The sequence below is a fragment of the Vombatus ursinus genome, unplaced genomic scaffold (genome assembly GCF_900497805.2).
Source record: "Vombatus ursinus unplaced genomic scaffold, bare-nosed wombat genome assembly UNPS02014941.1, whole genome shotgun sequence".
In the NCBI taxonomy this organism is placed as follows: Eukaryota; Metazoa; Chordata; class Mammalia; order Diprotodontia; family Vombatidae; genus Vombatus; species Vombatus ursinus.
The window spans coordinates 9,118,471-9,135,712 of NW_020954719.1; the positions used below are offsets into that span (position 1 = coordinate 9,118,471).

Here is a 17,242-nt window from a genome sequence, read left to right on the forward strand (position 1 = left end):
ATTTATGATTTCTTGAAATAAAGTGTCTTGATAGATACACACACACACACACACACACACACACACACACACACACACACTTTTCAGGGAGTCTTAAATTATCCTTTAGCCTATTTTCCAGGTCAATTATTTTTGATAAGTGATACTTTCCATTTTCCCCCATTTTTTATTTTATTTTATTCAAATGTTTCTTTTCTCATAAAGGCATTGATTTCTATCTAGTCTTTTAATTTTGAGGAAGTCTATTATTTAATAAGGTAAACTTTATCACTTCCTGTTCTAAGATATTAAATTGTTTTCCAGTTTTTTTTTCTTCCAGCACATTCCTCCTCCCTCCCTTCCTTCCTTTCTTTCTTTTGAAGAATCAGTTTTTTTTCCTTTGAGTCTCTACTTAACAGTTGCTTAGTTACTCTCTCTTCTTCTAATTTGGATTTTTGGGTATTTCTGGATCAAATAGTTCTTTACAATGATTGATGTCTTCTTCTGTTCACTTAGATATCCAGCCTCAGTTCCAAGTTGGGGCTTTGTGCTAGGGCTAGATTAGGGCCAGGACTTACTCTTCCTGTACTTTTGGGTGGGGCATGGTTAGTCCTACTTGGTTAGTTTGGGGCACCAGGATTCATCTGCTGACTCCCATCTCCAGGGGTGGGGGTGTCTAAACTAAGAGTGCTGTTAGGTTTTAGGCTCCACACATATCATTGAGGTTCAGAATGATGACTTCACGACCTTCTTTGGCATTTCAGGACAGAGTACTATGGACCTCAGAGCTATAGTATCCAAGTCTGTATATTGTCTTGCTTAGACTGAATGTTGAAGCTCCACGTTGCTCTCAAGGTCCACTGTGTGGGTTTCTAAAAAGACTGGTTTTTCTCTTTCTTGTTGCCTCTTACAGGCTCAGATGTCCCTGGCCAGTCTCTGGGGTCATGCTTTGGTCTTGGTTACCTGTGCTAGCCCTGGGATTTCTGGTGGTCCCTATTTCCTATTGGCCATAGATTTCTGATGTTTTGTCCAGTTCTAGCTTGATGAAATCACTTACTGTTATTTATCATTGAATTTCTTGATCATTATTTGATCTGTTACTATTTTTAGTTTATTTATTTATTTATTTATTTATTTTTTGCTAGAGTAAGCATATGGGAGCTAGTCCACTGCCTCTATTCAAGAAGCTATTTTAGGTAGAAGTACCTACCTCCATTCTCTGCACTATTTCAAATCCATGCTTCACAAATAGTTATCAAAGTGATTTTCCTAAACCACATGTTTGACCATGTCTACCCTTAACTCTGAAAAACCCCAAAAAACCTTCAGTGGCTCCCTATGTTATTTCATTTTTATCTCATCCTTTTTAATGTCTTTTTTGGTGCCATTTTTATAATATATGTATATACATTTGGTACTGTATTACATGTATATAATTTATAGCTAAGTAAATATGCACATATTGGATTGTCTGCTTATGTACTTTATACTCCTACTTGCTCTAGGAATATAAGCTCCAGATCTGTCCAGATTTGGGACAGATAAATCCCAAATGTGGATAATTTAGTGCTGATTATTACTCTGTCTCTTGTAAATGAGAATCAAAATCTCATGTAATGAAAAGTTTTAATTCTGATAAAAAAACGTTACAAATACAAGATTGGATTGAGAATAAGAGAGTGGGCTGGGAAGCAGGGGGTTTGAGGAAAGCGTATGGCCCAGATACTAGCAGGTGAAGTCAGTTAATGTGTTGATTATTACCACCATCACCACCAGTCACCATGCCCCTCCCCAAGCGGCTGCACTAGTTATCAGGATGCCAAGTAATTTTTTGGGACCAGTGATTATGATTCTTCATGAGTTACGTGATGCAGCTAGGAGGCAGAGTATGGAATGGGTTCAGGCAACTCCCATCACTATTGCCTCACCAGATAAGAGTACAGGAACTTACTGGGTAAATGCCCATATGCCCAGTGGGTTAGTCCTACCCTGTCTAGTTATAAAGACCATTTGGCCTATGACATTAAGATCCATGAAAGAAGTCTAGCTAACGGCATCAAAATCTGCTTTCTTTACTTCCCTTTGTCCCCTTGGTCTCTGTTGCTGGCACTCAGGTCGAGAGTGTCCCTGGATCCTGACCTGGAGAAAGCATAGACTTGCCCATTGTCACCACCTCTCTCTGGCTTCAGATGCGTCTTTCACCTAATAAATTAAGCACTCAGTCTTGCACTTAGAGGCCAGAGGTGTTCTTTGGGAACCTTGGAGTCATCAGATGAAATACTCCTCCTTCTTCTCTTGGACTGAGTCATTCTCCATTTGCAGAGTTGCGCTGGCTTCTCCTTCTGGGGGCTCATAGGTGATATAGCTGCCTTTGTTCTTGTACAGGTAAATGATGATGACGATCAGGACTGAGAGCAGGGTGATGAAGACCACTGTGATAACAACTTGGAAAGAAGAGAGGAGACATAAGATTCTGGAAGGGTTATTTATTTACCTATCATTTCATAGAGGAACCAACCTGCATGGGTCCTGCCATTTTCCCTCTTTTCCCCAAATTTTGCTTTTGTCTTCTGCCTCTCTTTTCCTATAAATCAATTCTTCTTCCTCCCGTCTCCTCCTCCCATGAAAGCCAGCATCAATCTAAGCAAACCTCACCAAGTCCCCGACAAAGAATGGCTATTAGTTCTGCAGCTTGACTTCCTGTATGTTCGCTGCCTGGTTTCCATGAAAACTGCAGCCTTAATCCTTGTGTTCAAGAGACAAGGATATGCTTCCCTGAATGAGTTAAAAAGCAGGTCCCAGCCAGCTGCTGATGACTCTGACAGAACAGGAAGGAGGGAAACAGGAAACAGTTTATCTCAACAGGAAGGGTTTTCCAAAGCCATAGTTAATCTTCTGTGGTAGTTTTGTTGAGCCCTCCTAGCCTTCCTTCCATCTGCTCCCTAATTTGCTCACAAACAGCAACACACAGGATAACTTGTTCATGCCGATATAATGTCAACCCAACAACTCCTGGGGGTTGATATGTCTACCTGCCCACCTCCAAATCCATCATTTGATTTCCTCTCCCCCCCAAGCTTAAGTTATTTATTATGAATTTAATGGCAGTAATTACAATTGTTTTGCAGCGATTACATTTAAACATGAGTTTCAGTGTATTAAAATGTTATAATCCATAAGTCTCGATCAGACTAACTGGCGCATGAGTTCAATCCCAGTTGGAATTAGGATGTGCTCTGTTCTACTTTTTAAATGTACATTGTTTAGTTATTTCTTTCCGGATTTCTTTAAATTTCTCACACTAACTTTAATTATAATATCCCTTTAGTATGCTGCAATTTATGTAACCACTCCCCTATTCCTAAATATTCAGGTTGCTTGTGGTTTTCTTTCCCTCCCGCAATAACGCTGCTATAAATATCTTTGAACAGATAGCTTTTTTTTTCTTTTTGGTAACACCCTGAGGATATATTCCTGACAATGAAATTAGCAAGTCAAACTATAATTTTCATTTGGGAATAATAATAATAACTATGCATTTACATAGGCTTGGCTGTAGATAGTATTTCATCTTTGAAGACCAATATAGCCAACTTTTGAGAGGATCATCATTTGGTTAATAGAGCCTCAAAATATTGAACTAAGTGTGAGAGGGAAAGATTGCATAATGACCCCCGTGCAGAAACCTGCCAATCATTGCTCAGTAACTATGGTATGGTTGAGAAAAAGGCCATAGGTTCCCATTGGCTGGACCATCTCTGGGCATTTGGCTACTGGCATCAGAACCTGCTTTCTCTATATCCCCTGGGTCTCTGCTGTGAACACTCAAACCATCTTTTTTTGGGGGGGGGACCTAAAAAAGAGCCCTTGGTCCCAGTGGCTTCCTTACCTGCAATGACTGCAGTGTTGGCAACAGCTGTAGGAGTCAGGGTTTCAGTGGCTGGTAGGAGTGGAGTGGACATCAGTTCTTCTGCTGGCATATTCAGAAGAGGGGGCAAAGAAAATACAGTTAATATAGGAATAGGTGCTGTTTATATTCCTTCTTTCCTTCTCTCTGCTACTGAAGAAATAGTTCCAGCTTCCCAATCATCTTCCACATCATATCTTGATTTTTGTTTAGATTTTTATTTTTACATTGCCTTCATTTCTGAATCTGTTTCTTCCCTGTCCCCTTCCAATCAAGCTATTCTTTGAAGCAATTATTTTAAAAGAAGGGGGGAGAGCAGCTAGGTGGTGCAGTGGATAGAGCACCGGCCCTGAAGTCAGGAGGACCTGAGTCCAAATCCGGCCTCAGACCAAACACTTGACACTTACTAGCTGTGTGACCCTGGGCAAGTGACTTAACCCCAATTGCCTAAAAAAAAAAAGGGAGGAAAGGCGGTTCAAGAAAACCAATCAAAATATTTACCATGTCTGACAATATATGTAAAATTCTGTACCTATAGTCCTTCACCTCTGCCAAAAGAGAAGTGCATTTTCTCAATTCTTCTCTAGGGCCAATTTCGCAGAATTACGGGGCTGGAAAGGCTGGAGGATCGCTTAGCTGAATCCCCACATTTCTGGAGATGTAGATCCTGATTAAGTGGAATGAACACTGGAGTTCAAGACTCAAAAAATTTTCATGTGACTCCTGATTCTAGGAAAGTCAAATTACCTCTCTCAGCCACCGTTTCCTACTCTGTAAAATGGGACAATATTTACACAACCTCATAGGTTTGCAAGGAAAACTTCAGGTTGTTGTTGTTGTTTGTCTTTCATTCTTGAAGAGGACCATGACATCAGGAAGGTGATGCCATGACTTGCAAGTCAATTGGATTTAGGTGAGGGAGGGCTGTGCAAAGTCACCAGCCTCACTTTCTCCTCTGGAGCCATCTGGTCGGTCCAGTGGCCAGATATAGACCAGGATGACTGGAGGTGGCCCTGTATGCAGTGGGAGACCTTGGCCTTTTTAAGCTAACTTCTTTAACAGGTCCCCATTTCACTGAGGCAACACCTATTCAGTGATTAAGGTCAGGTAAGAAATGAGCCAGAGAATGGCCTCTATTTACCTAGTCAATGAAAAAAATTTTTTTAAAAAAATCAGTCTGGGAGAGGAACACCCTCAGGGTTTCTGGCCAAAAGAGAAATAATTGCTACTCTGAGCCAGTGGAGCCCAAACAATGACCAAGTGGGGCTTGGTCTGGGACCTATTTATTGTTGGCCAATCAATGAGAGCCAGAGTGATTTGGGTTTAAGGCATGATCCTTAAGAAAAAAAATCTAGCTTGTAAACCCCAAGATATCTTATGAGCAGCAATCTTACTTTACAAAGATTTTACTCTGTAAAAGGGGACAGTATCTACATAACTTCACAGGGTTGCAAGGAAAGCTCCAAGAAGGAAAAGAAGGAAACATTAATTAAGTGCCTACTATGTGCCAGGAACAATGCTAACTGCTTTAGAAATATTATTTGATCTTCACAACAGCCCTGGGAGGTAGCTACTATTATTATCCCATTTTACAGCTGGAATCATAAAGTGCTATACAAACGATAAACTATAAATGTGAAGGTATTATGTTACAGATGAAACAGGTGAAATGATTTGCCCAAGGTCCTTTACCTCTTAGTATTACATCCCTTCTTGTGCACCTTGATGCCTTACTCTCACTTTGGATTTTAAGTTCCTTTTCCCAACTAATCCCACCCTTCACTCCAAAATCTAACTCTTCTCAAAGCCTATGACATCACAATGACTCCTTGCCCTTCCCTCATTCCTAGCCTGAAACTTTTAGAGGTACACAGCATAGGTGGGAGCATTTTCTCTAGAAGTGCCCTGTTAAAATACCCTTGGGATATGTCACCTCTAAGAGAAGAGAGGTTTCTAACCTTATCCCACTAGTATGTTAGTATGGACTACCTTAAGGAACTAATTAGGACCCTGACCCAGAAGGAATGGAGCACACAAGTAGAGGCTGGGGAGGGGGAGTTAGGAGTAGCAAGAAACAGGGTAGTATACACACACACACACTTATATGTATACAAATGTATATATGTGTGGGTATATGCATGTTTATCTAGTATCAAGCAACAATAACAGAAATCATAGAATCTAATTGAGAGCTGGAAGTGATGTTAAGAATCATTGAAGAGGGACAGCTAGGTGGCGCAGTGAATAGAGCTCTGACCTTGGAGTCAGGAGGACCTGAGTTCAAATCCAGCCTCAGACACTTAACACTTACTAGCTGTGTGACCCTGGGCAAGTCACTTCACCCCAATTGCCTCACCAAAAAGAAAAAAAAAAAGAATCATTGAAGATGACCTCATTAGCTTTATTTCTGGCCCTACCTCCCCTACCCAATTTCCCTTTCTCCTTCTAACCATTCACATATCCATAAAGTAGAGAAAGATGAAGACATTCTAGAATTTTAACACAAAGCAATGACACCATAAGGCAACAAGAAATATTAAAGGCAAAAGGTGAAAAAAATAGGAGAAAATATAAGTAAGCTTACTCCCCAACCCCACCCTCCACCCAATGGACTCCTCTCCCCTTCTCTTACCATTCTTTTCTTTAGATCATCAAGATATAACAAAACTTACTGCCAGGCAAAAACTATTAACTTGGAAAACAGATTGAGGAGAAAAAAAAATTAAGAATCATTAGACTAACTGAATGCCATAACCCAAAAAAGAGCCCAGACATTTTATTTTATCTTAAAACTGTCCAGATCTTCTAGTAGCAGAGGGAAAAGGGAAACAAACAGAATCCACCAATCACTTCCTGAAAGAAACTCCAAAATGAAAACTCCGAGGAACATTATAACCAAAATCCAGAACTTCCAGGTCAAAGAAAAAAAATACTGCAAGCAGCCAGAATGAAAGAATTAAAGTACCAAGGAGCCACAGTCAGGATCACACATGTTTCAGCAGCCACCACTATGAAAGAATGGGAAGATTGGAATGCAATATTCTATAAGGAAAAGGACATGGGCTTACACCCAAGAATAACTTACCCAGCGAAACTGATTATAATGCTGCAGCAGAGGTAAATGAAACTTTAATGAAATAAGGGAATTCCAAGCATTCCTGATGAGAAAAAAAAAGATCAGAGCTATGGAGAAACTCTGAAACTCAAACACAAGAGTAAAGAGAAACATAAAATGGTAAACACAGATGAACAATGATAAAGGACTAAACAAAGGTAAACTGATTACACTCAGATATAGGTAAATGATAGATTTGTCCCTTCTGAATCCTATCACCATCCAGGATTATGGAGGGAGTTCAATTAGACAAGGTCTGGGAATAATTCTGTTATGTGTTGATGATCTTAAGAAGAGAATGAAAGAGAGCCAAGATAGTGGGGTAGAGACAGCAACTTAATTGAACTCTTTCAACATTCCTTTCCAAATAACTTTAACACCTCAAATCAAATTTTGGAGCAGCAGAGCCAACAAAAGGTCAAGGTGAGATATTTTTCCAGCCTAAGACAACTTAGTAGGTCAGAGGGTGAGGTCTGTGACACTGGGGTGGGGATTGGCCTGGAGCACAAGTGGAGGCAGCCATCAGTGGGTTGGCTGAAACAGCAGCATCAGCAGCTTCAGGAACTCTTAGCTTGGAAAGAGTAATGGGGTTGGAAAACTGGTTAGAAAGAGATTACAGAAGACCTCTTTGCTGGCACTGATTGGCAACTCTATTGACCGTATGCAGTCAGTTCCAAGGCAGAGAGGAGAGCGACAGTTCAGGCTGTAGAAGAGTAGGGGACCTGGTCACAGTTCCAGGACCATTAGCACTTGTGGCTGCAGGGAAGCAGAAGCCCTTCCTGGGAAAAGATCAGAGTGCAGACCCAGAAAGCTGTGACATCTCTCCTGGGGTCACATCACCTAGGAAGCACTGAAAACTTACAGACCCCCATAATTAGCTCTGAAAACAGCAGTATGAAAAAGCCTTAAGATTGGGACGGTGTCTCCACAGCCCCAGGTGAATAGAACCTAATAGAAATACTAATAATTAATTCTAATAGAAAGTTTAAAGACAAGAACTAGACTGGGAAAATGAGCAAAAAACAAAGCAAAACACAAAACAAACTTGACCATAAAAAGCTACTGCTGAAAGAATCTGCTGATCACCCCCTGAAAGAGATTCCTCAAATGAAAATGCCCAGGAAATTATAGTCAAATTCCAGAGCTCTCAGGTTAAGGAGAAAATACTGCAAGCAGCCAGAAAGAAACAATTCAAGTATCATGGAGCCAACAGTCAGAATCACACAAGATTTAGCAGCTTCCATGTTAAAGGAGTAGAGGGCTTGGAATATCATAGTCTGTAGTATCTGGTAAAACTGAGTTTGGGGAAGCTAGGTGGCGTAGTGGATAGAGCTCTGGCCCTGGAGTCAAGAGGACCTGAGTTCAAATCCGGCCTCAGACATTTGACACTTACTTGACACTTACTAGTTGTGTGACCCTGGGCAAGTTACTTAACCCCAATTGCCTCACCAAAAAAAAAACAACAACTGAGTTTAATCCTTCAGGGGATTATTTAATGAAATAGAGGACTTTTAAGCATTCCTGATGAAAAGGGGTCTAGAAGTCTAACTCTAGGGACTTAGAAGGAGATGGCATGAGTGTGAGTTAATTATGTTGGTATGATCTAAAAAAAAAGTGAAGAACTGAGAAGGAGGGATGCACTGGGAGAAAGGGGAGGGGAGAAGTACAATGGGGAATTTTTCTCACCTAAAAGAGGTGCACAAGGAAGTGGAGGGGCAGGCAATGCTTGAACCTCACTCTCATTGGAATTGGTTCAAGGAGGGAAGAATACATATGTGTCCAATCAGTTGGGTATAGGAATCTATCTTACCCAATAGGGAAATAGGAAGGGAAAAAGGTAAGAGAAAGGGGGAAGGGGGTGATAAAATGGAGGGTGGATTAAAGGAGGCAGTGGTCAGAAGCAAAACAGACTTTTGGGGAGAAACAGGATAAAAACAGAGAGAAAAGGATAAACAGAAGAAAGTGGAATGGAGGGAAATACATAGTTATCAAAACTGTGAATGTGAATGGGATGAGCTCATCCATATAATGGAAACTAGCAGAATGGATTAGAAACTAGAATCCAACAATATCTTGTTTACAACAAACACATTTGAAACAGAAAGATACACACAGAGTTAAAACAATGGAGCAGAATCTATTATGCTTCAGCTGAAGTAAAAAAGGCAGGGGTAGCAATCATGATCTCAGACAAAGCAAAAGCAAAAATAGACCCGTTTAAAAGAGATAATCAACGAAACTACATTTTCTCGATGGTACCATAGACAATGGGGATAGGTAGGTGGCACAGTGGACAGAGTGCCAACCCTGTAGTCAGGAAAACTCATCTTTCTGAATTCAAATCTGGCCTCAGACACCAGCTGTGTGACCCTGGGCAAGTCATTGAACCTTATTTGTCTCAGTTCCTCATCTGTAAAATGAGCTGGAGAAAGAACTAGCTCCAGGATCTTTGCCAAGAAAACCCCAAATATGGTCAAGAGGAGTCAGGCACAACTGAACAATGAACCGTAGATAATAAAGTAGTATTACAAATTTTTATAGCAAATTTCTTTGATAAAGGCCTCATGTCTCAAATAGATAGGGAACTCAGTCAAATTTATAAAAATGAGAGCCATTCCCCAAGTAATAAATGGTTAAACGATATAAACAGGAAGTTTTCAGAAAAGGAAATCAAAACTATCTATAGTCATGTGAAAAAATGCTCCAAATTACTGATTAGAGAAATGCAAATTAAAAGAATTCTGAGGTACCACCTAACCCATCAGAAATGACAAATGTTTGAGGATGAGGTAAAATAGGTACACTAATGAACTGTTGGTGGGAATTGTGAACTGGTCCAACCATTCTGGACAACAATTTGTAATTAAGCCCAAAGGACTATAAAACTGTGCATACCCTTTGACCCAGTAATACCACTACCAAGTCTGTACCCCAAAGGGATCAAAGAAAAATGTAAAGGATCTATATGTACAAAAATATTTACAGCAGTTCTTTCTGTGGTGGCAAAGAATTGGAAACTGAGGGGATGCTCATCCATTGGGGAATGACCGTACAAGTTGTGACATATGATTGCAATGGAATACTATTGTTCTGTAAGAAATGATGGGGGTGGTGTCAGAAAAACACAAGAAGATCTATATGAACTGATGCAAAGTAAAGTGAACAAAACCAGGAGATCATTGTACAAAGCAACAGCATTGTTGTAATTATGATCAACTAAAAGACTTAACTATTCTGATTGATACAATGATCCAAGACAATTCCAAAGGACTCATGATGAAAAAATGCTATCCACCTCCAGAGAGAAGTGAAAAACTCCGAGTGCGAACTGAAGTATAATTTTCTCACTTTCTTTGTTTTGCTTTTTTTGTGATATGGCTAATATGGAACTATGTTTTGCATGATTTCACATGTATAATTGATACCATATTGCTTATCTTCTCTGTGGGTGGGGAGGGGTAGAAGAGAGGGAGAGAATTTGGAACTCAATTAAAAAAAAAGAAAGTTGAAAATAAATAATGGTTTTTTTGAAGAGAAAATGAAAAAAAGAAAAGAATGGGTGGATCCCGTGAGCAACAAGATGGTAGACTATGAATTTTCTCCAATCCTCATGACCTCTCAGACCTCTCTAAAACAAAAATTATGCAACAAAGATAAAGCAACTTCTGCTGTTTCTATGGTCTAGGACCTCCAGAATTCGAAAGAAGGAAAAAAAATCCCTCCAAGACCAGGAACTGACACTCACTGACCCTGAGCTCCTTAGCACTACTTCTCACCTCCAAGGTGATACCTAGTTGTATAACAGTAGTTGAAAGTAGAACCAGTTTAAAGAAAGCTTGGTCAAAAACACAATGGAGCAAGGTCAACCTGAGGGCATTTAAAGATGAAAAATAAAAGATCAACAAACAGCAAAATCAAAACCAAAACCAAACAAAAAAATCAGAAGAGATTCGCTAAGATTTTTGTAAGAATTTTATTTATTTATTTTACCATCAAGGACAATAGAACCACCACACTTGAGACTCACGGATAAGTTTATAGCTTATAGAAGAAAAGGCTCTAAAGAGAAAGATGGAAAAAGTATCTGGATTAGACAAAAGAGAGATCCAGGAAAAAGTGGGGCCTAATTGTAAATGTGATGAGGGAATCAATTCTAGTTATCCCCAATTGCCTCTAGGACAAGATAATATAACCAATCAGTCAATTAATAAACATTTATAAATACCTACTATATACTAGGCCCTGTACTAAGCCCTAGGAATACAAAAATAGGCAAAAAAATAAACACAAGTTTGACCATGCCATTTTCCTGCTCAAGAATCTTTGGTGGCTCCCCATTACCTTTAGGATAAAACACAAACCTCTGAGCAAGACATTTAAAGCCTTTGGCTATATAGCTCCCGTCTACCTTTGTAGGCTTATTGCACATTTCCCCCCTCCTTGCAGTTTCTGGCTTCCTAGTGGTTTCTTGAACACAGTCCTCAATCTGCTACCTCCTATCTTTGAAGCCTCATGCCTACAGTTCATTTCCCCTTTCCCCCTAGAATTTCTAACTTCTTTCAAGACTCAGCTCATGTGCCAGAAACCTTTCCGGATCCCGACAGAAGCTCACGGTCTCTCCCTCTTCCTAAAATTAAGGTGTGATGTTTACCTGGTTAGATGTTCTATTTCCCATCCCACCCCCTCACCTTTGGTATAATGTAACCTCCTTGACAGCAGGATCTGTCTTTTTTTTTTTTTGTATCTGCAAGGTCAGGTACACAGAAGGTGCCTAATAAATGTTTGTATGGATTGTTAGCCAGAATGTTAACCAATTGGCCATTTAATTTATCACTTTTCCCATGGTCAAATTCTTCCACCTAGTTACCCCTCCTTTCTCCTTGTCCCAATAAATGAAAAAGATCATGTTCCTTCTTTCTGGGGTGTGGAAGTCCTGCTACACTAGAAAAAAATTTAAATGAGGAGAGGGTGATGAAAGCATTTGGGAACCATCCCAATCTCAATCCAGGCTAGGTTGTAACCAATAGCAAAATGAATTTGTAGGGCACTTTAACTCATTTGCCTCTTTTTGTTGTTAACCCAGTTACCAGTCGGGTTTCTTTGTCTCTCTCATTCCTGAGTCGCACTAAAGCTCTTATCACCATAGCGTCTGATCCTTTACCACTGGATTTGCTAACCTTCTTGGCTTGATACTGGCTCGCTGGCAGATGGCTTCTAGGTCCCCTTCTCTACTAGGGGGCTGCCTATATTTTCTCCCAGAATTATTAGGCACCCACCTATGGGGCAGAGCATGACATAAACAGATTGGGATGATGACCAGTCAGGAGGGTGGGTAAAGCCTAGGTGGCATATGAGATTCCTGGGAAGTGGACGATCCTATCCTTTCAATAGGAAACCTCTCTGGTGGCTAGATTGGAACCTGAAAGTTGAACCACCTCCGTGCACTGATCCTTTGCCCTGCCTGTAACCTTCACTTCCTAAACTGGGTTTAATCTTGTTTCCTCTTCTGCATTTTGTACGAATTGAAGGCCTGTGGTTGTGAATTTGTCTCAGAAAGTGAGCTTTCAAAGGGCTCAGTCTGTTAAATTCTTCATTTTAAAGTCTGTGCAAATCTAAATTTTTTTTTTATCATTCCCTACACAATAGTAGCTCTCCATTGACTATTGTATCAAATGGATACTTGTCAGCCAGATCTGTTTGACTTCCAAGGCCTATTCAACTTCATTCCCCACTCCTCATTCCACATGCAAATCCCTTAGGCTCCAGTGAGGCTAGTCTACCATTGTCCTCTACCCATTCCCCTCCTCCTCCCCACAACATACTTCCAGCTCTTAGTTTATGACCAACTAAAGGGCACTGGATTTCCAGCAGGAGGACCCGAGTTGGAATGTTGATTATGCCATTTAACACCTATGCATTATCTCAAAATATCATTGCAAATGAAATAGCATTTGTTAGGCACTTAGTTAGCACAGTGCCTGATACATAGTAGGTACTTAATAAATGCTGGTTCCTTTCCCCCTTGTGTGACCCTGGGCAAGTCACTTAACCTAGTTCAGTCTCCGTTTCTAATTGGTAAAAAATGAGGTTTTTGATTCAATGATCTCTAAGGTCCTTCCTATCTCTAATCTCTGATCCCATGATCTCAGGCAGGAATGCTCTCCCCTGACAGCAGACAAAGTCTTCAGGGCTCAACCCAAGTCCCACACCCTCCCTCTAGGAAGCTTTTTTTTTGTATTTCAGCTGACATTAACTTCTCTCTTCTCTCCACCACTATTATACTTACAGTCCTAACCTCATAACCAGAATCATATACTGTCTTCAACTGCTCTTTAATTGTGTCCCATGGATGACAGGCATACTCTTGTTGGAATGGTGAACTGGTCTGCCCATTCCGGAAAGCAATTTGGGGTTATGCTAAAAAAAAAATGACTAAACTGTCCATACCCTTTAACATAGAGTTCCCACTGTTGCTATTCACATACCCTAAGGAGGTCAAAGATAGAAAGGTCCTATACATAACAAACTATTCATGGCAGCACTTTTTGTGGTAGCAAAGAATTGAGAAACAAAGGAGGAGGTACCCATTGATTGGGCACATGAATCTGATGGCTAAACAAATTGTGGTACATGAAAATGATAAAATATATGCACCATAAAAAAAGAACATGAAAAATTCAGAGAAGCATAGAAAGACTGATGCAAAATGAAGCAAATAGAACCAAGAAAGCAATTTATACAATGAAGGGAAGGAGGGATGGGAAGCAGAGAATGAGCGTTTATTAAACACCTACTATGTGCCAGGTATAGGGCTTTACAAATATTATCTCATTTGAACTGCAATACTGTAAATGGAAGGAAGGAAAAAAAATAGCTGAATGCTATTATAATGACCAAGCTTGGCCCCAGAGAACAATTGAGAAGATGTACCTTCCTTTTTTTCATTGCAGAGGTGGGGAGGACAATTAGGGTGGAATATTGCATACACTCTTAGATGTGTATTGATTGGTTTTGCTAAAATGATCCCCCACCCTCCCCTTTCTTTTTAAAGCTTTTTTAAGAGGGATGGTTTGCAGGGTGGGACAAGAGGGAGGGATACACATGGAAATGAATTGTGCCATAACAACAAAAGGCTTCAATAAAAATACAAATCATTTTTTTAAAAAGTGTCCCATTTATTAGCCTGATCTCCCTAACTACACTGCAGACTTGAGGGCAGAAACTAGGCCTAAATATATTAGCAGGGAAATTTCCCTCTCAAGAGCATGGAGTTTTTGAAAATGGTAATGATGTCACCAGAAGGTGAGGGTCAGAGGCAGGACAGAATCTTCTCCAAGAAAGTGAGAACTCACTAGTGCACTGTCAGTCCACAAAGGCCTCCTAAAAGTTGCCTTTAGCTAGTTTTCGTGACTCTAGAAGTGTGTTTCAGTTGCCTGGGCCCAAAGCTAACCTGAGAGCTGCCCCTTGGTAAGTCAGGTAGGTTTGAGTCAGATTCCAGTGCTGGGGGTTTCTCCTCAGCCTAGGCTGGAGCCCCAAGAACGGGAGTTCTCTCTTCAATGGGACATAACTTACCTTTTGGGGGAGGGAAGGTTGGGAGGCCCGTCATGGTGGCAGTGGTATAAGTGCAATAAGAGTCTTCACTCCTGGAAAAAGGAGAATGGAAGAAAAAAAATGAAAAGGGGTCTGGAGCCTTTGGTGTTTCTCAATTGGCTCTACCCTGTATTTCTTCAAACCCACTCCTTTTCCCAACCTCTCCATCTCAGAAGACAGGAAGGGGGAACAGTCCATGGGAAATAAATTTCATTCTCTGTCCATTCCTGTGTCTCTAAATTTCTCTGTTTTTCTGTCTTTGGTTATATCTCTCTGAGAGTGTACTTAAGAAGTTGGACTAGTTCCAACCGTGGCTGAGGCCCACTTTTCATTGCATCTATGTTAATTTCATTTGCATTCCAGCAAAGTCCAAACTCTACGCTGCCCATTTACTTTAACTCATCTGGAAAGGGAAACGTAGGGAAATATGTAAGCTAGTTCCTTTGCTGGTTTCTGAAAATGGCACTAAGGCTACAACCTAGGTGGGGAGTATGGGCCCTCTGGAGATTGTCCACTAGGTGTCAGGACAGAGCTGATGGAGACTCGGTCCCAGGCACCTTCAACAGCCTGAAGTGGACTGAGGGTCGGGACGGTTGGGAGGGGGGCACATGTCCCTAGGATGCCATAGTACTAAAAAGTGTCCTCACTCTCTCAAGACCACGCTAGTTGACTGTGGGCCGCCTCTGCCCTGGAGCCATATAATCCTCGAAACGTAAACCCTCACCCCGTAACCCACATCCCGGGTCCTTCCACTCCCAGTCCTGAGTATTTAACCTCCGCCCGGTTATTTCCTCCCCACCCCTACCTTCTCCATTAAGTCCCCAAATAGCAGAGCTTACGTGGTGTGTGCTCCTAGATCCATCCCCTGAGCTCCCCTTCTGGTCCCTCCTTGCCCCTGAACAGAGTAGTAAGCCCACTGCAGAGCTGACTGGAGCGCGTTTCCCACTTTACCTGGAGAGGTGGAGGAGAGCCCAGATGGAGCCAGATGGGGAGAGGACCTGGCCGCTCTGGGGTGTCTCCTGGCTCGGTTCCGGAGACCTTGGAGAAGGAAAGTTGAGCGGTTGGACAGGAGGGATGGAGAGGTTCACGCTTGGTGCCCTAGCCTCAGAAACTGCGGGCTGTGGTGCCTGCGGTGGCAAAGGTGACTGGGAGTGAGTGAGGCGACCAGAAGCAACTTCCCTTCCCTCCGCCCCCCAGCCTCCTCCCTCCTCCGCCCTGCTCACCTTTCCAGTCTAACTGGCTGGGGATAAAGGGCCAGTCACACCACTCAGAGTAGGAGGGAGACTGAGAGAGACACTACAGAGATACACAGGAATTAAAAAGAGACCGATAGCGACACACACACCCAGAGTCCTAGAATGTTTGCTAGTAGATCCGGAAAAGAGAGACCTGGAGATCATCTAATCCAGACCCCTCATTTTATAGATAGAGAAACTGAGGCTCAGACAGGGACAGAATCTGAAATTGAGACAAAGACACAGAAACAGAGAACAAAGGGAGACCAGGGAAATACAAATGAAAGGGAACAGATGAAAAGCTTTTGTGCGGGACCAAAATTACAGTGGTCAAAGAGGCATAGGCAGACTGGGTGGAACAGGAAAAAAGCATTGAAGGCAGCCCTTCCAGTTTCTCTCTCCCTGCCAGACTTCCTTTCCTCCCTCACCCTCCTCTCATCCCATGGCAGGAAGAGCTGCCTTTCCTTCTTTGCTAGTCATTTTGCTTACCTCCTGGGACCACTGCTTCCTCCCATGACAGGCTGGGCCCCACCCTCACTGGCTGGGTTCTGGATTTCCCCTAGTCAGGCTTAAGGCCACCATTGGGCTAGCCTGTAAATCCTAGGGAAGTAACATTGACATCCATACACAGGGCAAGGCATTTTACTCACAGAGGATTCCAGGAACCCCCAAACTATGATAAAATGCTGCTAAAAGTAGGTACTAATGATGGTTAAGGGCTTTAAGGTTTGTAAAGTATGTTATCTACATCCTTGGATGAACACAGATCAAGCCAGGTCCATTCCAGAGAGGAGTGTCTCAGCCAAAGACCCACCTTTGACAGGATCCCCCTTAATTTTAATGCATTCCCTTCTGTTGATTTTTTCCAATTTATCCTGCACATGTCTTGTTTGTCCATAGTTGTTTGTATATCTTCTCCCTCATTGGACTGTGAGCTCCCTGAAGGCAGGGACTGACTTTAGTCTTTTTTTTTTTCTATTTCTATTGCTCAGAACAGTGCTTGGCACACAGTAGCACTTAATAAATGTTTATTGGCTGCTTGGCATAGTAAAAACTAGTACCAGTAAAAGATATCCCTCACAAATCTGGTGTATACTCTTTTACACAGAGCATCAGTGGCAAGAGTGGACACATGCAGCATTTACACACTTAAGGCACACTTGTAGGGAACACAACCAGCCAAGGCATATGTCAGTTAGAAGAAATTTGTGTTGCAGTGCATTGATACTAACACTTGTTCCCACAGACTTTGGGCTCACAGTTTCCCCTGGAGTCTGCTTCATTGGATCCTGATGAATGCTGGTGCACTGGGGGCATCTCTGATGTGTGTTCCTTTGCTGCTTGCCTGTAGTCACCACCCCTCCAGCTTTGGGATCAGTTGACATCTCCAGCAGCTGGGGCACTGGACTTTCAACT

General features: G+C 41.7%; 1 protein-coding gene across 3 annotated transcripts; it reads right to left on the reverse strand.

The window, feature by feature from the left end:
- Positions 1-1,586: 1,586 nt before the first annotated feature.
- SMAGP (small cell adhesion glycoprotein) lies at positions 1,587-16,132 on the reverse strand. 3 transcript variants are annotated; one of them, XM_027844489.1, is made up of 5 exons: positions 15,815-16,132; positions 15,543-15,718; positions 14,574-14,644; positions 3,869-3,952; positions 1,587-2,423 (listed from the first exon to the last, which is right to left on the reverse strand). In XM_027844489.1, exons 3-5 carry the CDS (start codon positions 14,605-14,607, stop codon positions 2,248-2,250), a joined length of 294 nt encoding a protein of 97 aa, XP_027700290.1. In that variant the 5' UTR covers positions 14,608-14,644; positions 15,543-15,718; positions 15,815-16,132; the 3' UTR covers positions 1,587-2,247. The 3 variants fall into 3 exon arrangements, with proteins under 3 accessions (XP_027700290.1, XP_027700291.1, XP_027700289.1); XM_027844490.1 differs by lacking the exon at positions 15,815-16,132 and having other exon boundaries at positions 3,869-3,949; positions 15,543-15,764; XM_027844488.1 differs by lacking the exon at positions 15,815-16,132 and having other exon boundaries at positions 15,543-15,762.
- Between the last annotated feature and the right edge of the window lie 1,110 nt (positions 16,133-17,242).